The sequence below is a fragment of the Cupressus sempervirens genome, chromosome 6 (genome assembly GCF_028749045.1).
Source record: "Cupressus sempervirens isolate cs-2001-9-10 chromosome 6, ASM2874904v1, whole genome shotgun sequence".
Lineage (NCBI taxonomy): Eukaryota > Viridiplantae > Streptophyta > Pinopsida > Cupressales > Cupressaceae > Cupressus > Cupressus sempervirens.
In genome coordinates, this window is record NC_143123.1 from 468,103,913 (window position 1) to 468,130,591 (window position 26,679).

Consider the following 26,679-nt stretch of genomic DNA (forward strand, 5'->3'; position numbering starts at 1 on the left):
CGGCTACGAATTTGGCTCTAATGCTAGAGGATGTTGTGATGGCAGATGGGGCTGAAAATGTGGTGCAAATCATAACTGACAATGCAGCAACATATGTGGCAGTGGGTAGAATCTGATAAGAAAAGCATAGCACAGTCTTTTGGTCTCCTTGTGCAGCACATGTTATTGACCTTCATTTGGAGGATCTAGGGAAATTGGATTGGGCGAAACCAGTTGTAGAGGATGCAAAGAAGATAACAAAATATATCTACAATCACCCTTGGGTCCTTCGCTTGATGAGAGACTTCACCGAAGACGAGGAGTTGATTAGACCTGCAGTCACAAGATTTCCAACAATTTTTTTAACGTGCAAAGTCTTCTTCTTCATATGAATCCTTTGAAGTAGATGTTTGTGTGTCCAAGATGGCTAGAGTCAAGTTATTCAAAGAAACTCAATGGACAAAGTGTTGCACGCATTGTCTTTGACACCCACTTTTTTTAATCAAGCTATAGAAATTGTGGAGTTAGCTTGGAAACTTCAAAAGTTGAATATTTAATTTTTTTGTATTTATTGATAAAGTCTTTCATTATTAATTTATAACCCTACTCTCTGATTAATAATCATTTTCTACATTTCAATTGTAGGTGGTGAAGCCCTCGGTTAGAGTTCTTTGCTTGGTAGATGGGGAACAAACTCCAATGGGGTCTCTTTATGAGGCCATGGATAGGGCCAAAGAGGTTACAAAAAAAATACAAGGGGGAAAGCCTAAAATTTCAGCCCATATGGGATATTATTGATAGCTGGAGCAAACAGCTCCACCAACCCATTCATGCAACGGGGGTATTTCCTGAACTCTTGTTACCACTTATTTCCATCATACGCAGATCCCAACTAAGAGGTCATTGAGGGCTTTAGTGAATGCATGCAGAGGATGGTACCTGACATTGTGGTGAGAGACCTCATTGCGGTCGAGATGGAAGTGTATCAAAATGCAATAGCCAAACTATTCTCCTCAGTCGTGACAAAGACAGACAGACAAACTCAAACCCAGGTACAATATTTGGATTTTGGAGTCTTTCACGTGCATGATAAGTAGATAAATACTAAGCTACAAAAACTTGTCCTCACCTTGCTTTCTAACTCTTTAATATTTATCTTGCAGATGCTTGGTGGTGAAATTGGGGTGGAAATATCCCAAATCAGCAAAAACTTGTTCTTCGCATCTTATGTCAACCATATAGCTCATCCAATTATGAGCATAATTGGAACTTATTCAAATCCATTCACACAAAGAAGAGGAACAAGATGGTACAAAAAAACCTAAATGACCTTGTCTTTGTGCAATACAACCTTAAGTCGCGCATAAGAAAGGTAGAGTCATCACCAATTGAGCCACTTGATTGGGATGACAGATCCTTTTAGTGATTGGAACGCACGGGAGCGACCTCCATTGTTCACAAAGGATGATATATATGATTTGGAGAGGCAAGCTATGAAAGAGGCGGGTTTTGCAGCAGGACTGGATGACATTCAGGAGGAAGGCAATGAGAGTGAGGACACTAACAATGAGTACAATGACGGTGAGGATTCAAAGGATGAGGAGTCATTGCTAGAGCCAGCACCACCACCAACAATTGCTACGACTAGAGCCGCTGACCCTCTCCCTCTCCCATAATTTTTACTAGAACTACTGAGAGGGGGAAGAGGAAGATGTAGACTAGTTTCATATTGTACTTGACATTTGTATTTGCTTATCTTTGTACAAAGACAATTCGCCATTTGTAGTTTCCTTCAATGTTCAGAGTCTCTGAGTACATCGGCATTGCACATGAGGATGTGATTTTGTTACTTATTGCATTTATATTTCTAGATCAGCTTGTTTGGTTTGTTTACTCATTTACTAACTCATTACATGCATCTACTCATTGAATTTTGTAAAAAAAAAATGCATTTTTAATTAAATTTAAGTCATTTTTAACATTCTCAATATTTTCCCAAGATGTAGATTTCTCTCTAATATTTGCTGAGAGAATTTTTTTTTACCTCACAATAGGTGTCCAGAATGAGATTTTGAACCATGGTTAAAGCCACTCAGCTAAGAGATTTTCTGCTACAATAAGCAACTACATTTGCTTGTTCAAATCTCCATTCCGCTCAAATCCTTTCCTCATTGACTGATCATCATACTAACTCCATCACTCCACTCTCCTTCAGGATATGCTTAGTACACCCTTGTGTAAGCAACCTGTTCAGCAACTTTACCAGTAACTCGACCAGCATCCGAAACCTTCTTGTGCATTCCTTGTATAGACAAATTTTTGCTGCTAAATCAAATTCATTAGGGTTTTCATGAATTCCTCTCATTGACACGATCAATTACCAACTCACATTCAATATATTTGTTGCTAGGTAAAACGTTTTATAGATCATGCCAGCTGTAACTTCACCTTGGAACTTGAACTTTTCTTAGATCTCAAGATGCGTCTTGAATCTTCACTATTTGATTTTGCCTTGCCAATTTCATCTGTTGATCTTGCTAACTAACTTTGTGCTTATCTTAGAATTTTCTAGAATTGTCAAGATCTTCACTCTATGTCATTCGTTGATCAATCTTCTACAAACTATTCTTTACCGAACTATGTTCTTGCGTCACTGAACACCTCCATCACTCAGCTAACATTACGCTCAGTTAATACAAGGCTTGCTCGATAACACTTGACTTACTTAACCTTCCTTCTTCTTTTACTCACCGATTTCTTAACTTTTCACTTTACAACTTCATTTCCTTTCTTACTGACCAAAATAACTTAATTGTGCATCATCTTAACACTTCATCAAATCATGTAAAACAAACAAACCAATATTATCTTGCCATAGACTAATTCATTAGTTGCCCAATTAAGTTCACAGACTTAACATCACTTCTTCATTTCATCTACTATCTTTACCATCTATTTCTCTATTCAACACCACATCCTTAAGATGATTTGCAACTTACATGAATCAGTATTGTCAATTAGCTTGACATCAATAACAACATAACAACTAATCTAACTATTCTACGTACAATTCATAGCTCAGTTATCTGACCATGTTCCTCCTCAGCATGACTTGTGTAATCATAACAGTTCTTTCATTCATCAGCATTAGTTGTGTCTAACATATGCTTAATGATCAACAATCAAACTATTGACCAATAATTTGTTACATTATTGTCAATCAGTATTATTAGACTATGTGTGCTTATTCTCCTTCTCCCATAGAGTTTTTTTCTTAGATTATGTTTATTCTCCTTCCCTCAAAGTGCTTATAGAAGAATATTTGAACATGGACAAAGTTTGTGCAAATAGAAAAACTGTATATGAAACAAAATTGACTCCAGAGAAATTAAAAACTAACTAGAAAGAGAATGAGAAATCACTAAAAGATTATTTCCATCCCCACGAAAATGACGAAGGTTTCAAGACATGGGGACTTGAAAAACGAATCCCACCACATTTGTTTCAAGACATGGGAACTTGGAGAAGGAATCCCCCACATTTGCTCAAGTCTCAAGGATATTTCCATACGTTCCCTAGTTTCAAGGCTCTAATACATGTAGGAGACTTCCAAAAGTCTCCCAACCATCCCAAGGACTTCTAAGTATTGAAAGAAATAAGCGATCAAATTGTGAAAATCGAATTTGTCATGAAGGTTTCTAAGGTATCTAAGTGTTAGCTTGTGCTTGGAGGCCAAGATTCCACCCCTCAACCCTAAACTATATCACATAGACAACATGCCAAAGGCATTGCACACAGGCCTTACAAGGGGTGTTGCCCCTCAAATCTACTAGAAGTTCTTCCCCTAAACCCCTAGAATGGGTGCTGCCCTTTGACACCATTGGAGACTCTACCCCCACACCCTTGCAAGGGCACTTCCCCTTGACCCCAAACCTCCACCCACCACTATAAATGTTCAATGCAATCATTACAATGCTTTTGATTTTTACAATCTTAAACTTTACTTAGTATGCCAAAGTTTCATTTGTGACTCTTACACTTGTTCTTAAGTCATGCCCAAACCTCTGCCCGTCATAGTCAATGTTCCATAGATTCTTTATCATGATTTATATGTTTATTAGTTTAAATTTTAAGTGTATCAAAGCTTCATTACAATTCTTATGTCTATTCCTTACACACCTTTTTGTTGATAATTTTTCAAGTACTATTTGTATTTGCACCACCACACTTGTAGCCTCACCATCCATGTGCCATCAGCCCCACACCATCCCCAAACTTAAGCCCTTGGTCCCCCCATTACTTGGCTTACCCATTGGAGAGCTCAATGGAACTATGATTCAATATAGAATGGGCATGCTAATACACAAAAAAATTAATACACTTGTCCTTAAGGATTGACAATCAAATTGTTCACTTCTTTGTTAAAATATTGTCGATTAGTTGTGAAATAAGTATTGTTACTCTCAAACAAGGGCAGCTTCTCTCGTAACCAATGGGGATCTAAAGGGACAAGTTTGGGGGGCCCAAAAACCATCAGTGATAATGACATGTCAAATGTTTGTCCTTAAGAATTGATAATCAAAATGTTCACTTCTTTGTTACACTATAGTGGATCAACTATGAAATAAGTATTTGTTGATCTCAAAAAAGGGCACCTTCTCTCCTAATCGTTGGGATCTACACTGACAAGTTTGGGAGTCCAAAAAATATCAATGATGATGACATATGTACGCCTTGTCACAAATGATATCCTCTTAAGTCACTCTTCAAGGTGTTTCTAATCACAAATATACTTGCTCAATTTTTGACATTGCCAATCAATGTTGAATGAAGTCCTTGAGCATGTTTTCACCTTCAAGGCCAAAGGGTGTCATCGACAAACTAAGGAGGGTTAAAAGCCAATTGACAAGAGTGAATATTTTCCTCTACACTTCAGACTCAAACTTAGACGCAAGAGGATATTCATAGAGTTGTCATAAACAACACTGAAAAGGCTGAAAGATAAGGTGAAGCTAGACTGTTAAAATTGCATCCAATGGCAGTAATCCCCCTAGTGGGTGTCACTAGGTTAGAATTAACAATTGCTCAGTGACCTCTAACGTAGTTGACAAGAACATCATCACAAGGTGTGCAATTCACAAGAAGACTAACATGATCAGCAACATCAAATAAACTAGTATATTTCATGAGTGATATTTTCAATAATGTTTTCCATTTTAGGTTCATACAAAATGGTTGGAATATCTAGTTCGGTTGCAAGTAGAAAATGAAGATTCTTTTTAAACCAATTTCTGGTCGTATGTTTTCCTCTAAAATGTAATCATTGTAACATTTGGTATACAAGCTCATATCTTCGCATGAAAGTTCACTTATGTGTCATCCCCAAATAAAAACGTGCTGAAAAAGGATCTAATATTGGCTTATATAAAAGAAGAGGAAGTTGACATAAGAAGCAATAAATCTAAGGGTCTTGTACATCCTCTTGCCAAGGAAAGCTCACACAAACTTCCTAGTCGCTTCACACAACCAACTAGGCCAAATCCTTCTATGTCAATGCCACCAGCTTCTAAAAATGAGAATGTTTCAATCTCACAAAAAAGAGGCCCATTGCACAAGACCTTCAAAATGGAATTTAAAATGTTGTAGATTATAGCATTGTTCATTACATTTATGGCAATGGGCTTCCTTTCAACATTGTTAGATCACCTTTGTGGTAGGATATAGTAAATAACCTTTGAATACACCTCTTAATTGTGTTGGTCTCCGCATGAAAAGACATGAACTGTCTTATTGGCGAAGAAGAAAGCTTTTGTAGAGACATCATTGAGAGTGATAAAGGATGCTTGGCTTGAAGTAAGTATGTCCATAATTCTTGACAGAAGTGAAAGATTTTGAAAAAAGATCTTTAATCGATGTGCTAACGGTGACCCCTAAAGGGGTGATGTTTTTTAAAGTAGCTAATCATGAGAAACAAGTTAAAGATACAAATTTTGTTACCAATATCCCCATAGAATCTATTAAATAGTAAGGCATGAAAATGTTGTTGAGTCATAATGGACAAAGTAAAAAATTGAAGGGCAATTAGGTCTACAATGGAGGCTACATATAGCCTTCGCATTTTTTGGACCCATGTGCAATCCACTCACTCAATTCATATTGCGAACGATTGGTATAGAAATTGAAAAGGTCAACAAGTCTACATGGAGACCAAAGAGATTCAAATGATTGTGATTAATCATCATATCTCACAAGCCACGAGACCTTCTCAAAGTTGAAGTTATTAAAGGTAATTTAAGTTTTACTCTAATATATTTATAACACTTTAACTTTTATTGTATTTTTGTTAACGTGTATTCTCTTATACCACATTAGGTTGCCAAAACACAATTTACATCTTACATTATCATCATAGAACAACGTGTGAAGGTTTGAAAGACCTCGAGTACTATGGCCATTGGAGGCAATCAAGCACAAAAAGAGCCCAAAAAGTAAAAGCATTAATCCTAGATGATGAGCGGTGGGCTAATGAGGAATATGATTTCCATTTCACTAAACCCATCATGAGCATGATTAGGTATGTTGATATTGATTGCCCACGTCTGGGTGAAATTTATGATGGCATGGACTCCATGGTGGAGAATAGTAAGCGCAATAATAGCAGCCAAGGAATATGACACAATGGAAAAAAAATTATCACTGACTGTTAGCAAAAGTTGACCAGCATTTACTATCTCTTAGCATTTGCTTTGTTGTCAAAGCATTGTAGCAAAGAGATACTTTCATTATTGAGGAGGGTAACACCATATAGAGATGGGAAAATTGTTGTTGGCAATGAAGCTACATCTAATAACATAACAAATGAAGAATTCCAAATCTTGACCAAGTTTGGCCAATCGATAGCTTAAAAAATAACGTTGTTTATACACTCTTCATGACAAATATAGGACAATTGTCAATGAGTGATGGTATCTACATGATCAAGGCTCTATTTTCATGCAACCTCCTGCAAATAAAATTCTCTCCCAAGTATGTATCATCTTTATTATCATTTTTCAATTGACATTATCATGCTACATATTATATTAAAATATTTTTATTTTATAGTTTATATTTAGGTATTGATTCTTGAACTATAAAAATAAACAATAAATGCTCTATGCACATTACATACTCAACAGGTTACAAGTTCTTTAACTGAGTGGAATCGAAGTATATGCTCCATCATCCACTCAATCAAATGCAATTGTTTAGATGCAAGATAGAAAAGGATTTGATCTACATAAACCCCATAAGAAAACTGAGTACAATGAGAATGCGACAAAGAATTGGAATCTAGCCCTTGAGTATGACAACTTGTGCCAGTCTCTATTGATATTATCCTCAAGTTAGTGAAGACTTGTACAAGTCTCTATAGAGTGTGAATACTAAACTTTGACCAAATCTAAGGTTGTCAAAGAAAGAGACAAATCTTCACCAGCTAATATCCTAAGGCACTAAAAAAGACAGGCAATTTTTATTTAAAATCGTAAAAAAAAATTGCAGCAAACCTAGCTGGTTTTTGCAAAAGGTAAAATTCTTTTCTAACAAGGAAACTGCAATAGATACTAAAAACAGTTGAAACCCTGGGCATGCATTGAAACAACCAAAGCTAACACAACTGTATTAAAAAATCGGGAAAAAAAGGCAAAGCCTAGAATACAACGATAAATTGAGGGCCTCTTATCTGGGAGGTCTTGGGTTCGAGTCTACTCGAGCTTAACAAATAATAATCATGAATCTTGGCTTCGGCCTATTACACATCAAAAAAAAATCGGGAAAAAAATGTTGATGTTGCACAATTGCAGCACATAAAAAAGGGAACCTCAATATAATATGCAGTCAATGAGCAGAAACCTGCACATCTCTGAAAAATGTGAACAAGTTCCAGAAAATAACTTTCATCGCAGGGAAAAAGAAATGCAATGTGGATGTCACAAGCCTACAAACAGCATCAGGCATGGGCACAGCGAACCATCTCTTGTGGACGGCGCAGAAGAAATTGCAAGGAAAAGACATGACTGAACCCTCAATGCGCAAGAACTGCAACAAAAATACTGGCTTCAAAATACAAGGTGGAGACCATAAAATGCACAAAACCCTAGTCACAAAGTTGCAATTTGGATATTTGAACGTGTAGTTTATTTTTATTTCAAACAAAACGAATTAAATAGGAATTAAAAACTACTAAAAAATTTTTTAAGAATACCCACAAATTTTGATGGAAAAAATTTGCCTAAAAATTTCAAATGGCTTTGATACCATGAAATACGAATTAACTAATGTATTTACAATGGAGAAACAAAGCTCCATCTAAAGGAATTACGAGAATGACGTTTCTACACAAAACAACCACTAACTGAAGCCAGAAATAGAAACTAACTAATCCAACTACAGTACACTAAGTGACCATTAAATTAGAAATAAAGCAATCTTGGAATGTTAAAAATAAGATTTTATTTTAAAAATAAAATCTGTTGTAAAAGAATTCTGCGTGCAACATTATATATCAGTGATGCATAGAATTATATTTAATTTTTTTAGAGAGTTATTATGCAAAAAAAGTTGGTATAAAAATTATTGTGGTTAAGATGAAGTTGGAATATAATGTTACAATTAGTATTCGTAACATCTCTTCAATGCAAGTCTAAAACAAAACCAGAGCAGAAGACATAAATTGTCTAACAAAAAGCCTGAACCTCAAAGTTTGTAAAGATTGTTTGGGGATTTAGCCCAGCATATAAAAAACTTTCTGAAAACAGAATCGTCCAACACAGGTATTCCAGCTTTTTGAAATTTGGCTTTGGGGAGAGATATTTTCATTTCCAAGCCACCAAAATGACATAAAATTTCTGAAGCTAAAGATGATTTAGAGAATCTATATTATCCTCGAACTTGACAAAAGTGATATTTTTGCGCACCATCAGATTCAGTATCACATCACTAAAAGATTTTGTGCCTTTTTCTTTCCATTGATACAGTTTTTCTCTTGATAAATATTGGGGGCTTTTATCCATTATTTTTGCATCATTTTTGAAATCTTGCATTGATAGGTTTCTAGACCCCAAGTAGTTTTAATCTGTCAACATTGAAGAGTGATATATGATAAAGAAGTTGATCATGATTGGCAGAATTAGTCTTTGCTGATTAAAATCTGTGTAGGGATTTTGTATAATGGTGATCATCTAGATACTAGGATAATTTTAATCCTACATACAAGAATCATTCGTATGTTGTTATGACAATCAATGAAAAACGGAAATAAACTAGTCTATAGAGTGTATAAAGGAAGATGATTAAGTGAGAGAATTCAGTTTATAACAGAAAACCTATCTAAGGAGTTGAACATAAATAACAGAGAAGGATAACCAAATTAAGAAATTAAAGGTCAAAAGCGATGGAAAAGGATGAATAGTAGATATAATAGTTTAATCCATGAGACGGAGCAAGATGCAGATCTAAATTGTTGGGAGATGCATGAAAGCACAGGAAAAATAATGAAGGAAATGAATCTAGAATATAGAAAATCAAAAGAAAATAAACTGACTGAGAATTTCTTGTGGAAGAACAAGCACAAGCAACTAGCATTGGTGACGACAAAATGTCTGAGGAATAAGGATTTACACAAACAAATAAACTGTTACTCTTCTAATCAGTTTTTGCTTAGTATTAGTTTCCTTGATTAGTTTCACTTTTCTCATAGATCTTACCAGAAAACAATTGTTGAAGAAAAAACAATAATATTCAAATACAAGTATTGCAACTTCCAATAACACAAATATATATATATATATATATATGAAAGGAAAGCAAAACAAAAAATACACATCAGGACATAAATTTGTTAAGATATCAGCTCATAATACAATCTCATCTTCCAAAACAATAATTATTTAATATTGAACGCATGCCTGAATGAGAAAAATGTATTAAGCACAATTAGGTAGCCAACATCAGGATTGTTACAAGGGAAAATATAATGCGATGGGAAAATATAATGCCATTCATCATGTAGTATGAACATTATATCCTCCAATACAATAAAACCTTCTCTTACTCATAAAAGAATATGCATATTAATGCAAACTAATCTGGAAACCTATTCTGAGGCCTCTCAACAGGACACCAGAACCCCAACAAACCCTATCAATCAAAGGGCCATGTTCAAAATAACTTACACGGTATGATCTACCCTAGACTTCTAAATCTCTATTTCAGGTCAGTTCAATGCCAAGGTAATCAAATTCCCTTATATAACTTGATTTAAATGTTCAATGTAATGTTTTTATTGAACTGTATTTGTAAGGGGTACCAAGCAAGAGATGGTCAATATAAGTCAATGTGCATGCATTTGGACACAATCAAAGCAATGAATAATACACATAACATCTGTGCATTACTTGGAAAATCTTAAGAGTGAAGGCAAACCCCACAGGTTCCAAAGCCAAAATAGGTGCTATCTGAAGATAGGGAAGCGTCTAATGTAGTAAACTGAGTCCTAAAAACTAAAATTTTCTGACCTAACAATATATATGATTGGAGTTTCAGAAAGAAAATGACTCAAACCATATTATACATGAATATTATATTCTTGAAATGTCTGACTAAAGGCATGCAAGAGTTTCATTTGTGTCTTCCATGAAATTGGACTGTAAGCATACCATCAATAATAGCCTTCTTTGCCACTTTTATGTCCATCTGCAAATGTCCAAAACAATAGTTTACTTAGTTAAGGTTCAGTAAATGCAAGTGTATATCTCAGTGTACAACAAAAATTTTACACAAGAAATTCTATAATCAAGGGCACTACATGACCCCAACAAAGACAATAGACTAATCAATATTTATAACTTTGAATTAATTAATAAATCCTTAGCTGTCAGATCTTACCATCCAATTTGTCGACAAGCATATAAATGTTCCCAACTCATAAGCTTGCATAATCAAATGCTTGATACTGAAATTTGATATTCATCTCAATGTCCACAAATGACTAAAATAGGAGGTGGACATGAATTGCCTGAACTACAACAGAAACTGAAGCAGACCTTGAAAAGGAACTTCACGAAAAAGGTCAAATTCCAAAAGTTAAAATTAAAAACAGTTCAATAGCTACAAAAAGGCATTCGAAAAATCCCCCATCCAGGAAAATGGTACAAAAGGAAATAAAAGAAAGAAGAGAGGTGCTGCTATAGCCAGATTTGCCAGAAAGAAATTTATCCTACTCAACCTGAAAAGACAGATCACCAACCTCTGTAAAAAATTCCTCGACTTCCCTTAGGATAATAGTAATTCCCAAAAAGAACCAAATATTTCAGGCTGAAGAAACTATGGATATAAAAGGAGGAAGGTAGATCATTCTGCAGCCAGATTTTCAAGAAAGGGACCAATCCTTCATGTCCTCCAAAAAAACCAATTGTAGAGCATCGTCACTGACTTCCTGCTAAAGAATGGCATGAACTTGATAATCCTGGTTGCATCAGAGGGTTCCTGATAAAATCCGATGCATTTTTTATATTTTATGTAAAAGAAACCCTAAAGAAGTCAGTCAGCAATACTCTGGGCACTCAAAGGTTATTACAGCCTTGCTTAAACCTGCACAACAAACCTAGACAATAGAGTGCTATAAATGTCCATTGACATGTAACAAAACACTGCCAAATTGCCCCCCAAAACCTCATGTTTATTGCTATTGTATCATGAATACTAGGACTAGAAATTGCATTTTCATTCTGATGTTGGTCTGCATGATAGTTGTTCAGATTCGAAATGACAAGAGTGCACAAACTCATGGTTGAAAATGCAGAATATCAAGTTTCTACAAACCAGATCTAATCTAAATGTCAATAGGGATTCAAGTAAATCTGACAGACAGATAAAATCATGGCAGTGTATCATAGATATAATTTATAATTGCACAAATCCCCATACTGATTTTAGAGAATGCTAGCATGTCTACAAAGACATTACTTATAGTTGATTGCATATATTTTGCTAATGAATATATGAAGATCTTTCAAACATTTACCAAAGTGCTTCAACAGCAAGACAGAAGAAAATTATCATATGAAGAAACCTACAAGCACATTCACCTGCCACTGTTGCAATACTGAGGAAGTTAAATATATTTCATTTTGTATTCTTTTATTGTTTAGGCTTAGAATGCAATACACTGTTACTGATAATTCCCTAAAGTTAGTCTTTTCTTTTGTCAGAGCAGTGTAGATGGCATTCCATCAACTCAGCATCGAAAAGAAAAAACTTGGCATAACTCTAAAAGACTGTAAAACTGAAAAAAGTAAATTCACAAAACCACAATTACCGAAAAAGCTAAGCAAGAAAAAAAAATGAAAAAGTGTGTATTGTCTTGTTGCATTCCTGTACCATAATAGATGTTATGGCCAGAGGTAGCACCTAAAGATTCCATTTTGCACTATTATCTGGACTTATCAGGCAGAAATTTTCCGACAGTATCTAGAAAGCTAAGATTCTGTAATTGTATTCCAAGAAATCAAGAATGGCATCAAGATATTCGCAAAAAAGTCACTATTGGTCGATTGTCTATAATTGCATCCATGCCGAAGATAGAGGGATAACAATAAGCTCACATTTAGGAAAACAATAGGGGCAAAGATTCCAGCAAATTTAAAACAGTAGCAATGTACCACCAAATCATTCAACTGAATAACTACTACACAGCATTTTCTTCAGCAATCTTTTAGCAATTCTCTTCTTATTTTCTGAAAAGTTCCTCTATGACAACTACTAACCTCAAAAGGGATTTTACAGTTTCTGATATATGTGGAACTTCCTCAAAAACAGAACAGTCATTGTGACTGGCTATTAAGACATCAAACCAGTTAGACCCACCAACTCACGAGGTAGCCCAGCAGAAAGAACATTTGAATGCAAATGTGCTCGAGCATAATCTGCAGCCTGGCGCCCTCCATGTCCATCATAGATGGCAAAATGAGCACACCTGACACTCAAGAACCAAGAGCCTCAAGTTGATTCAAAAAATCATAATATTAACTGACTTACCCTGTTAATAACACATCTTTTAGGAAAAAGTACCACAAAATTTCATGATGATAAAGAAAAATAGTTATACGTGTTATTTACACTTCAAAGTTTCAAACCATGCACTACAAGCCGGATACCACATTGGCAGGTAAGATAGTTATAAGAAGGTACAATTACAAAGCTCAAAAATTCAAACAGATGCTTAATCAGAAAAATTTAGAAGTTTAACAACCTAATAGATGAAGTTTTAATCACCTGGCAGGAAAGCCAAGATTAAAAGGGCAAGCTGTTGGGAATGTGTCAAAGATTGTAAAATAAGCCATCTCTATACTTATCATCATTCAAATGCTATAATCAATTCCACATGACGTGAAGATGATCAAAATTTACTACTCATCTCGCCATTTGTTTAATGACCTTTTAAAACTTGACCATGATTTAAGCAACTTGGACCATGGCATAAAAAGCACTAAAACATTCAAATATGGAATTATATTTTTATGACCTGTTCAAATCTGACTACAATCTGAGCAATGTGGACCAGGGTCACAGAAAACAACTATAGCATTCAAATATCACCACGATCCAAGCAACCTAATAAAGCAATAAAAAGCACTCCTATATGACTTGAATTATATTGGTATGTAAACACTTCTTTCATTGAAGTTTGATGTAACTAATGCCTTTTGGTTCTTGGCTCTGTTTTTTTCTTATAAAGTCAAAACATATTTTTATAACATTCTCCCCTCGTTAATAAAATTCTACTCAACAAGAAGAAAATTAAATCCAATAAATTCATACGATTAGCCCGATATGAGTGAAACGGCAATTTGAAATTAAGATTTGTGAAAAAATGATGCATTTCCCAAGTATTTTATGACAGATTGATCTTCTATATGAATGTGTAAAATATAAAAAATTATTTAAATAAAATACATTATTATAGAGGTAACACCGGCACAGGGTATGTTGGGACACCAGGACAAGTTTCTAGGACAGGGGAACCAAGTGCCTAAATTTTGGGACGGTGAGGGAATGGTAGTGAGGGGCAGGGGGCAAGGGGTGTGTTGTATACTATACATATAGTTGCAGGGCCATCCTAGGTGTAACGGCAATCTTGTTTCACCCAAAAAATATTTATCTTTTGTCTTTTTCAATAGGGTTATCTCAAAGTAGAGTTACTATTTTTGAAAGCTTACTATTTTTGGTAAGTTGGTCATTGGAGCTCAAAATGTTCTGATTTCCTCTCTAGCAGTTCATTTTAGATATATCAATATGCCAGAAAAGTTCCATTGCAAAATCAAGTCTATTTGTAAAGTTATTAAAAAAAATCGGTATTGGCAGCAAGGTATGAAAACTTTGAACTCAATTTTGAAGGCTTTAGAGACTCTAAAAGGGGTCAAACCCTGGCTAACTAGACCTTGCGCAGATCAACTGTTGTAAATCAGTTCGTGGCATTTCCGAAATGAAGTGATAACAGCCAATCAAAGCAACTAGCGATGAGTTATGGGCTCTGGACAAGATAGATCATCCCCTTGTAAATAATCAACTCGTTTGCAATGGTATAACTGCTGTCCTCAATACTGTCGTCCACAATGCCAGCTGCCCACTTATATCTAGCATATTGTAATGTCCCCATTTTTTAGTCGTGGCAGATTTGATGGTTTCAGTCTATTATTGGATTCTTATAGGCTGACACTTGTGTTTATAGGACCTTGTTGTGAAGTTATTAGTCTCTCCAATGGCCTATAGTAAGTTTTGGATGCATGTTGAGGGACTATTAAGTGAATAATTAGTTCCGATGAGCTCAGATGAGTTGGAGGAGTTGAATGATACTCTCAATTTTTATTTCTGGCTTCTAGTTTAGGCTCCAAGAATTTTGGAGGGAGCATTTATTTTTAATAAGTCACCCAGTCATGTTCATTAATTGTCTTTCATCATCAGGATTACTCATGTGTTGTCATACTTTCATTTTGATGCTTCTTTAGTCATTTTCACAAGACAAGTGAATTATAATTAATAATTATTATTCAACTAAATATGTTGAGGTTGCTATTTTTGTTGGTATTGTATATTGGCCAGCTTAGAGTCATAGCTCGTTCGAACCAAATTGAAAATTTTTAAAACTTGGGCACAAAAAACAAGAACCTTGTCTATCATAATATCATTATATGGTTGAAAAGGTTGATTTTGGAGCCAAGAGGAATTAATAAATTGTATTATTCAGTTATGTGCCTAAGTATGAAGCAAAGGGGCTTTTATGTGAAAGTTGTCTTCAAAAAGCCATCTTTATTTATTATAAAAGTAATGCTTTGTGAGAAGGGAACTCATTTTTGTCTATTGCTTTTTGATATTTTCTTGTGAGTGTTTGAAGTGTGAATTCTTGAGGACTGATCCCTCTTGATTCCTGTATCAATTTGTTATTGTTTTATAGCAAATTGGCTTGGCATTCTAAGTCTGAGTTTCGCATTCAATTCAATGCTGAGGTAAAGTGAATTGGATTATTTATACAATCCAATTTTGGGTGCCTTCTACACTGTTGTTACTATGACTTGAAGAGCTGCAAGTTTGGTATTTAACATATTTGTATTTGGATGCCATTGTACCTGAATCCTGGGTGTTTATTATCTCTGTATTTGGGCATTGTGATATTTGCTATCAATTTATAAAAAGGCAGCATTCATTTTCTGTTTGGTGTTTGCTATCTTAAAGCAGCAATCATTTTTTCTTGAACTTGTGAACATTGGTAAGGGCTGCGATCAAGGTTTATCAAGCTGCAATCAATCATTGAGGGCCTGTGATCTCCATTTACATGCCTCATATTAGTGTCTTCTGCTGTCATTACAACACCATTGTTGGGCATTGTCTTTTGCATTAGCGTGGCAACACCTAGCAGCCATGTGAGAGGTTTCCAAGCAATTTGACAAAGCAGCATTCCACTCTTTCATAGTTGCAATCTGCTCTTTGCTAAGACTTGAATGTAGGCGTTATGGAGTTTGATTGTTATATATGTTTACTGCTGCAAATCGAACAACTCAGCAATTATCAGGTTTCTTCCATTTGAATGTAATTTTATTGAGCAAATAAGCAGTTTAATTGTTTCATTTAATTGTTGGTTAATTGTAGTTGTGGGTTTGAGCATAGCTATTAGTTACAATTTATTTTAATATTACTTATATTCTGAAAAACTATATATTTGAGAAAATGCAAAACCAAACACACACAAAAATACATCTCTACAGGCATTGCTAGTGTGAGCCAGTTAGGTTCATTATAGTGGTATCAGAGCAGTTTCCTACTGTCCTGTAGGATAGGAAAATATTTATTATTTTGGATCTACTGTTTTCATTTGAGTGACCAGCACTCTTACATTTATTCTAGCTATGGACAGACATGGAAAATCTAGTAAATATGGGAAACAGATGAATGGAAAGGAAAATCTCAGGAAGCAAACAAATGCCCTGATGGAAAGTATGAAAAGGCTTATAAAAAACATCAAAAAACGATAGATGCAAGAGTTCTGGATCTGGTAACAATTAACAGGGCAGCTAGGTATATGGTTTCTATTTTTAATAGGTCTCAACCGAGAATGTAGGAAGATTGGCTTTACTTTTTCACAGGTCACACATCTAGAAGTCTTCACCATGTGTTTTCCGCAGCTAGCATTCATGTTGAAGATGATCCTGTGCTTAGTGGGGCAGCCACTTGTCCTATTTGTAGTTATGATGCTGGAGTTTCTACACAGGGACATGTGGCAGTGTTTGTTTCATCGATGGACAGCAACATTGAATTTCAGCAGTTTGAGGATTCCAGAGTTGTGCTTTGGAGAATGTTGAGGACATGCTAACTACCTTTGATGGCAATCTTACATCAGTTGGTAGTAGTGGGGATATGGACGATACAAATTCTAATTGTCAAGACACTAGTCCTTTATGTGAGCATGTTGATAATGCTAAATAGTGCGAGGGCAAATGATGCGGCCATTACCATTGTTGGTTTAGACTCTCTTGAGGAGGGGGTTGTTTTCTAAGAGTGCATGGAGGATATAAACACTAACAATTCTTATTTTTATGGCAGTTGTCATAATCTTATGGACAGATCAGGGCGTGGAGCTACCTAGTTATGACACTCATGGTTTGAGTGTTACGGAAGAATTAGGTGACGTAGATTTATGCCATAGTGAGTTGATCTACAAGATGATGTTTATCATGTCTGCAGCAATAGGCAGAGGGGTCTTTGTTCGACTGTGTTGATACTAGTGTGGTAGGAACCTCTAATGTTTCATGTGTTGATAATTCATGCTACAACAAGTATGATATTTTATATTAGATTTTGGGTGATGAATCGGAGTAGATATTAAATGATGCTAGGTCCAAGGATCGTGGTTTACAGGGACTTATTGATGAGGGGGGAACAGAGACATGCAAGGAGTTTGACACAGTAGTGGCTTCTTCTTCATCAGAGGAGGTATTGGTAGAGGTACCTAGTAGCAATACCTTGGTCGTTGATGTGTGTGAGAATGATAGCACACATGATGTTAGTGATCTTGTGGTGAGTAGTGCAAATACACTCTCCTATCACAATGTAGTTAGTGAGTCAGAGAGCTTATGTAGAAGCCAAGGTTTGCAAAGACATCATGTGACTAGACGGCTAAAGGTGAGAGATATGGCATATTTTCAACTCGAGCATTATGATGTGTTAGCCATATTGACAGTCACCCTATTTTGAACTTTTCCTAAATTGCCCATCCAGTTATTGAAGCTTCCTATCATCACTTCGTGTTCTCTCGGTCATCAAAAATATTGTACAAAGCCTTCCGACTTGTGTTTGTCCAAAGCAGTTCGAAGCGGTTCTACCACTAAGGCTCTTTGGCGGAAATTGATTATAGGTTGTTGAAAGCTGTCGTTTTCCCATGGCATTAATTACCACGTCAGGAGGTAATAATTTAAAGGAGTGCCTTAATTTCAAGCATGGACAAACGTCATCATGATTTAAAGTGGGAGATCTTTTGCCGAAAAAGAGGGATTGGGTAGACGAAGTTAATCATTGTTAGTACAGCTACAAAGGGAAGTATTTAATAAAAGGGTCACGTTGAGAGATTTCGAACGTGTGAGCCTAGCCACAATTGATTTGTTATGAATGCCTCATTATAAGGCTGTACTTTCGCATGTATGTTCTCTTTCCCTTAAAAAGAGCATAGTTTTTCCTTTTTGTTTATCATGCGAAAAAGGGATTTGAAGAAGGAGCTACTAAGGGACAAGAAAAGAGGTCATTTTTCTCGGCAAGTTGCAAGTGAGAACACAGAAAAACCTTCTTTTTGTTCTACTGTCTGTGTGCATTTCAAGATAGAATCAGTTTGAGCCTTGCTTTCTTTATTTAAGATGAAATCTGTGTTACATTTCTTTGGGAATGTTTCGAGTTTGGAATGCAAGAGACCTATTATTTGTGATACCAATTTAGAAGGTGTTACACTGGAAAAGTTGCAGTCGAATTTCCTTGAGCGAGCCGATGAATTGAATGGTTTTATGGAAATTTTGACTAGTGGTCTAATTGAAGCCACAACTTTCTCTCCTACCCTATTAAGCCCTGAATTGCTCCAACTCTGTATTGATCATTGTGATGTGAGGAGTAAAAGTATCCTAAACAAAGATGGGGAAACTATGCTGTCAATCTCCAGGGAAACTATTGCCTCAATGCTACATCTACTAGAATGCACATTCGCTGCATTTTCTCCCATCCAATCCCTAGCTGAGTACCAAGAAACCCCAAAAGAATACTGTAACATCCTAGCCAGGAAGTGGATAGCAACTACTTATGGCGGAGGTTCAAGGATACCTAAGATAGTCACAAAAGATCTTCTAAAACCTCATATTCATGATCTTGTAGTGCTGTTACACCGAGTTAAGGGTTCAGCCAATGTCTTCCTTTTTGAAGAATGGATGTTTTGTTATGTAGAGATCATTTTAAAGGAGGAACAATGGATGGATTGGGCTGAAATAATTGCTAGCTCATTAAGAACACAGCTTAAACATGCTAAGGAGTCTAAGGAAAATTTCTATATGGCCTCTTATCTCACATACTACATTGCTTGTGTTAGTAATCTTACTTCCCTACCTCATGAAATTTGGAGTGAGGAAATAACAATCTATCACTATTGTCCCCTACTTCAAAGAGATAAAGTGTTAGAAAATTTTAGAAAAGTACATGATGTATTGGTAGAAAGTGTGCATCTATCTCTAAAAAAGGCACCCATGCCCAGATTGTCCTCAGATGCCCAAAAACTGATTCAAAATTATGGAAGCTATTACATATAGTTCCCTAAGTTCACCTATTTGAGAGTAGGTGGGTTCAAGGATGGTTACCACGTTATGCACTTGACTATTTTGTTTTAACTGAAGTCTGCAGGCAGTTATTCTCTATCATTAAAGATAATCTACCTCAAGAGAATTGGGAGTCAGTGTTTCCTATCAAACTTGGTTCTTTGACTTGTAGCAGCATGATCAACGCCTCAGTCATAAAAAGTAATTTGCTTGGTTTTGGTTTTGGGTCTTACCAAGGAAGAAGGGATTTTGATAGTAAAAGATTTCCGGCTCAAGTTCTTGGTTTGAAGGGTCAGTCATCCGCGATTCCACACTTGGAAGACTTATGGCAAGATTGTAAAGATGAAGAAGAAGTGTTAAAAAGAGACCACTCAAGATTAACACTTCAACAAATTAATTCCCTCAAATTGAAATTTCAACTAGGAGTAGTTGAAGATGGTTCAGACATTGTTGAACCAGGGTGGGAGGAGGCTCGTGAGTCAAGACAATTGGAAGTGGATTGGAATCAAGAAGAAGAAGATGACATAAATCTAAGAACTAGATCCATTCTCACCCATACAGATAATTGGCTAAGGAGGCAGAGCATGAAAGTAGTCAATGAACTGTCTCCAAAGATGGTTTCTTTTTCTGAACCACTGACCTTTGACATCCAAGTTTCATCTCCTGTTGCAGGTGGTGTGTCGACTCTTGGTAAGTAGAAAAGGACGCCAACTCATACACAAAACACAGCTCCTCAAACCAGATCTAAAACCAAGTCTGAAGCTCTCATACAGCAAGAAGTTCAGAAGGAAAAGATGCTGACCCAAGGACAGGATTCAGGCAATGGTCTTGGTTTCTTAGACAATCCTGATGGTGATGTGCAATTCATTGAAGCTCTTAGGGCGGACCAACCTAAATTCATGACCTCTACTCGGGATACTCAAGCAATCTCTGCTAATCCCATTGTCCCATCCTGGTTATCTAACTCGGTCAGTAAGAAAAGAAATTTGCAGCCAGTATGCACACCTATGAAAGATATTGTAACTAAGTATGCAGCTAGTGGTTCCAAGGTTAAAAGCTAAAAACTAATGCTCATTTAGTTAAAAACCCAGTAACTAGGAAAATCACAGCAAAATTGGCCATGTATAAACAGAAAACTGAATACTGGAGAAATTGACAACAAAGGCTTCAAAGTTACTTCAGTTGAACTTAGGACCATCAATAGAAATACAGGTAATAACTTCTTCAATTTTTTTGCTGATTATATGTTAACCCAGTCGGAAAAAGATAGCAAGGAGAAGAAAGAACTCAAAGCCTTAGTGGTGACCATGGCCGCTTATATAGATTCACTGATGAATCTCGGGGCCCTACCAATTGTTCAAACTCCTCAATCTTTCGATCCTAATTCTGCAGACAACCAACAACTGGTTAAACAGATGCAAAAGGGGAAGTTGCTTCTGGATGCAATGCAGGATTGGGTGAATTCCATTGTCAAAGAAGGTAACAGGTTCATCCTAGATTTTACCACTGTGTATGCTCAAGGGGAAATGCTCTTGGGTGAAATTCAAACCCTTATTCCAGGGTGGGAAACCGAACGAAGTCGGTGTCAGGCTATTGTGTTTCAGGTGACCGAAGTTGAAAAGTATGGAGTGCTTAAATTCCTAAGTGAGAACCCTATGAAAATTGTAGATTCTTGTATGTTGTTCATTATGAAGAATAATATGGGCTAGAAAGAATCAATCTACAAAGAAGCTATAAAAGAAATACAATCCATTGAAAACAAGATTGTTGGGATGCATGAGGAGCTTCTTAAACATATGAACATAGTGAATCCTACAGGAATTCTATAGTTTGATGATGGCAACATGAATTCTAAAGCATTAACAAAAAGCTTCAATGATGCTATTGCAAAGATTAAGGACAATGAATCGCCTATTGCTAGTGATTTCACCACACTAGCAAATATTGAATCCATGCTATGTTTAAACAAGAACCTCATGCCGCGGCAAACTCTGAAGATCAAAGAATTCAAATGGCAAAAAGATGCCTATAGGACTAAGCTACTGAGTTTGAAGAACCCTCATTCTCATGCAATGCAAGAAACCTTCAAAAGCTGGAAGCTGGTAAGACAAATTGTGGGCGAGGGGGAAAAGGCCGATGATGAAGTCTGATCAAGATGGTTACTTCCGGTTGTGTCTTTTGCAACTGTTTTTATTTTATCATAACTATTTCAACCGAAATGGCTGGGCTTTAATGGAGGCCTTTCGGATATGTAAAAAACTATAAATGTTGGGGCATTGAACTGATTAAGGGTTAGAATAGAAAGCTAGAAAAGACTCTAATAAAATAGGTACTTTTTGAATAGCAATAAACAAATAGCATATATATATATTTGTTTTTTGAATGACTGTGTGCATGAAAGAAGTTTCTAAATATATATATATATATATATATATATATATATATATATATATATATATATATATATATATATCAATCATCTTTGATCCCACTTTAAAACTTGGTGTTTGAAGTGATTGAATCATTGTTACTTTGCGAACATTTGATTTATCATTTGAGATATCTCTTGTTGTTTCTTCTGCAATTTACATTGATCAATTTTCTTGAATGGTTATTATGAAATCGTTGTAGCATTAAATTTCTTTGACTAAGTGGTTATGGTGAAAAGACTGTGAGCTTTTATCTTTATTGTATGAATGAATTATTACCTCACTACCTAGGAGTGTGTGAAAGTGCCTTATGCGCTTTCTAGAAAAAGTACGAAATTGGTTTTTAATTCATTGACAAATCTCATAAAGGAAGTTGTACCTATAAATACAGAAAGAAACAAATAACACAAACTTTTCTCAACTATTGTGAACATTTTTGTGCTTTCCAAATATTGGGCATAGAGTAAATTATCATTGTGTAATTAGAAAGACAATTTGTTCACTAACATGATGCTATCCTACAGATGTTACATATATCTAGTTGGGGTGCTCCTATGTCAGATGAGCATGGTGGTAGTTGTCTTTCCATAGTAGAGATTCATTCGCTTTGAGAGTTTGTCAAGATCTTGAAGCATAATTATTTACAGTTGGTAGCTGATAGGGATAACCTTCTTGATTGGGATAGCACTTGTTATGAGACATTGTTAGGGAAACAGGAGGACGTGGTTGAGCTCATCCAAGAGCTTAAGGTGACTATGGCCTCTTTGCATTGTACTCAATTGGCTTTCCAAGAGTCACAGTCACATTTGGATGAGGTTACCATGGAGTTGGAGCATGTACAGTCGACACCGGCTCTAGAGCCAATTCAGCTACATATAGTGGTAGTTGGTGGTGAGTTGACTTCCATGGATAGGGATGATAGATGTGATGAGAATGCAGTTACATCCATCTTGGGTATGCGTGCAGTAGTTATAGAGTATATGACTGCATCAGTGGAGGACTGCAGAGAGCATCTTGTTGTACCAAGTCCCCCAGTAGTTAGCATCGTTGAAGTGGGTTCTTCGGAGAGGTGTCAATTTCTAACACTATTCCCTCTTCTTCATAGGACTTTGGCAAGGTATCATCCGATTTAAATACGAGCTATCATGGGGATTTGTTTCCTTCTGTTGGAAATTACTTCATCTCATACAACTCGTAGCATTGGATAGTTGGCAATGCCATGATTTGAGAGGGATTACTTGTAGATTGCAAGGGAGTAGGTTGATGCTGCCTCATATACTTTCTACTGCATAGAGTAGTTTATGGAGTATCTCCTTGAAAGCTCAGAATTGCAAGAGGGACCATATAGAGCTTCAGAGGGTACTCTCATAAGGGGCTCTCGTGACATTCAACGATTGGTGGGAAAGATTGTAGAGAGCTTGGCTACAATACTTCTCCACAAGGATGTTGTGGTTGAATTTGTTGAGAAGGTTGCTCGAGATCCTGCCCGACTAGTTGTTCGGAGTCAGAGATTGGAGACATTTCTTGATTCCTTAATTGATATTGATGAGCCTCTAACAAAGATTAGAGCTTTTCACCGCTACTACACAGTAAGGAGTGCTCATCATTTCTCTTTTGCCCCATAGGTAGAGGATTTGGTTTTGCGCAAGTGTGGGTTGACACCAGTTTCATACCATCCTTTATGGGATGGGCTAACACCATCTTTTGTAGATGGTATCAGCAGCTGTGAGTTAGATCACTTGCAATATCCACACACCCAGGACAGCTTAGCATAAGATGGAGATGGTAGTTGTGTTGCAAGAACCTAAGGTTGTTACTATCTTCGCAATGTAGTTGGATGTGACTATCAATTATATTGAGATGCAGGTGTTGACAGATTTGATGCTTCAATTGGGTCGAGTTCCTACGAGTTGTCTACTCCATTAGTGCCTACAGTTAGTTTTCAAAGATTCTTTTATTGATGTTGATTATTTGGGTGCTAGTGCTAAAGGAGTCGGTTGTGCACAATGGGGATATTACACAGTTTTAACCTTGGGATCCCGGTGGACCGTGATGCTTGTTTTGCTATGAGATATCTTGGGGACAAGCAATCTTAGGAAGGGCGAATTGCAATGTCCTAATTTTTGTGTTGTGGCAGATTTGATGGATTCGGTCTATTATTGGATCCTTGTAGGCTGATACTATTATTTAAAGGACTTTGTTGTGGAGTTATTAGGCTTTGTAGTGGCCTGTGGTGAGTTTTGGCTCCGTTTTGAGAGACTTACTATTTAGAGTAAGTCAATGGTTGGTTCTGATGAGCTCGGACGAGTTAGAGGAGTTGAGTGATATTCTCAGATTTTATTTGTGCCTTTTGATTTGGGCTCCAAGGATCTTGGAGGGAGCCTCTATTTGAGTAAGTTCCCCCCATCAGGTTCATTAATCATCTTTCTTCATCAGGATCACCTGTGTGTTGCTAGATTCAACTTTGATACTTCAATCATTTGCACAAGACGGGTGAATTATAATTATTATTCAACTAAATATGTTGAGGTTGCTATTTTTGTTGGTTTTGTCTATTGGCCACCTTAGTGTCATAGCTTGTTGGAACTAAGTTGAAAAGTTTTAAATCTTGGGCATAAGAAACAATCACCTTATGTGTCAGAATATCACAATATAGTTGAAAATGTCATTTTTGGAGCCAAAGGGAATTATTAAATTGTATTATTGAATTATGTGCCTAAGTATATGATGCAATGGATGGTGGTGGGTAAAAAGGTCTAAACAGCAAGAGTAAGGAATACACAGGATTTCACAATATTCCAATGTAAGGAAATGACCTACAAAGCCCCCAACACCAAAGATGGCTAACCAAGACCTATGCCCTATTCCAAGGTGATTGAATGGTCTTAAAACATCAAATATAAGATGAATCAACTAGTTTTAGGGCTCTCAATAAAACCCAACACTCCAAACCCAAAACTAGCCTTTCTAGGCCTTAATCCTCAAATCATAACAACAGCAACGATTTTTAGCCCTTAACTCCAACACTTTACAAAGGACTTGGAAAATAAAAACCAGATTTGGATACCTTTTTCAAAGATACATAACATACTAAGTTGTTGGATTCGGACCTTGGAGCTCGGGTCTGGGTCCGGATTCATTCGAGCCTGGGTCCACGACGGGTCCGGGCAAGGTCTGTGTTCTGCCCTGCGGGTCCGCCCAGGTCCATACTGAATCCGGGAGGACCCGCAGCAAGTGGGGCCAAAAAGTGGCCCAAAAAAGCATTAAAAATATGTTTTTTTTAAAAAAAATTTGCCAAACCCTAAAGTAAGGCCTATTAGATGCATTTCATTCATCTAATCTCTCATTTGCTTTGTCATTTTGCTCTCTCATTTTGGTGTGGCCATTTTGCAAGTTTGAAGAGAAGGTTGTAGAGATTGTTTGTGGAGTCTCAAATCCTTCAAATAATCAATGCTGAGTGTTCTAGGTATGCATTTGATCCTTCCTTTTGCTTCTTTCATAGTTTGTTTTTAGTTTTTTTTTTTTTTTTTTTTTATTGTTCTAAATTTTTATCAAGTTTTGTATAAGTTTTGAAAAAAAAAATTTAATTTGTTTTTATAGATTGCAAGAATCCAAGAATGAGTAGTCAGGGTTCAGTGGGTGGGCTGGGATCCCAAAGATTTAAGATTGATAAAGGTTCTCCTTTGTGGAAGTATACAATAAGAATTGAGCAATGTGTTGGTGGGGGAGGGTATATATGGAAATGCAATTTTTGTCAAAACCAATATAGAAGCTCCTATTACCGGGTTAAACATCATTTGATAGGTCCACCAGGTCAAGGGATTTCCATGTGTGAGGGGGCCCCAAAGGCAAAAAAAAGATAAGTCAAAGCAAAAACCACCAACACCACCCTTTCAAACAATCAGTAGACCACATCCCTTCCTACCTACCCCATATGTGGATGAAGATGAAATAGAAACACCCGCATGCCGCAAAAGAGGCCCATTAGATTCGGCATTTGAAAATGACAAGAGAGAAATTGCTGACATAAAGATTGGGCGTTGCCTCATTACAAATGGTGTTTCATTCACTCTAGTGAGATCACCTTATTGGAGAGAGATGGTGAAAGCAATAAATGATGGACCTCATGGTTACCAATCCCCTGGATATGAAAAGTTGAGAACCACCATATTGCATAAGGAGAGAAAGCATGTAGAAAACCTCCTCAAACTAATAAGAGATTCTTGGATCCAAAAGGGGGTGAGCATTGTCTTTGACGGATGGAAAGATTGCAAAAACCGTCCATTAATAAATGTGATTGCTGTTTGCCCCGTTTTTGAAGGCGGTTGATTGTAAAGGGCAAGTAAAGGATGCAAATTTTATTGCCCAACTTCTCATTGAATCCATAGAGTCCGTGGGAGCTGACAATGTTGTCCAAGTAATAATACACAATGCTAATGTTTGTAAGGCTGCAGGTGCTTTGGTAGAAGCACGATATGGGCATATCTTTTGGACACCATGCACTGTCCACACGTTGAATTTGGTGATGAAAACAATGGGCAGCCAAATTGAATGGATGAAAAATGTGTATGAGGAGGGTGAGCAGATCCAAATGTTTGTGACTAACCACCATATGTCAAGCAATTTTCAGAACTTTCTCCCGCTTAGAATTATTGAAAGTAAATTTTAAACTTTATTTAGCTTCATTTATCATTTTAATTTTTGTGTCATACTTTACAAAATTTAATACATATTCTTAAATTTTTGGGTTATCAAGTTATCATAATAAATTACAATTTGAATTAACATGGTAATAGGTTGTTGAAACAAGGTTTGCTTCACACACAATCGTCCTTAGACGACTTGTGAGAATGAAAGAGGCATTGTGTCAAATGGTTATTAGCAACAAATGG

The 26,679-nt window shown here is 36.3% G+C and overlaps 1 protein-coding gene across 5 annotated transcripts in view; it reads right to left on the minus strand.

The window, feature by feature from the left end:
* LOC149553079 (Protein phosphatase 2C family protein) overlaps positions 1 to 26,679 on the minus strand; it is a 268,679-nt gene that overhangs the window by 175,922 nt on the left and 66,078 nt on the right. For 4 of the 5 annotated variants that reach the window (XM_089788589.1, XM_089788591.1, XM_089788586.1 and 1 more), the window contains 2 exons: positions 12,886 to 12,994; positions 10,677 to 10,713 (listed from right to left, as the gene is read on the minus strand). In XM_089788589.1, the coding sequence (XP_089644715.1) occupies positions 10,677 to 10,713; positions 12,886 to 12,994 (146 nt within the window). The remainder of the gene's footprint in view (positions 1 to 10,676; positions 10,714 to 12,885; positions 12,995 to 26,679) is intronic. The other variant, XM_089788587.1, reaches the window with a different exon arrangement.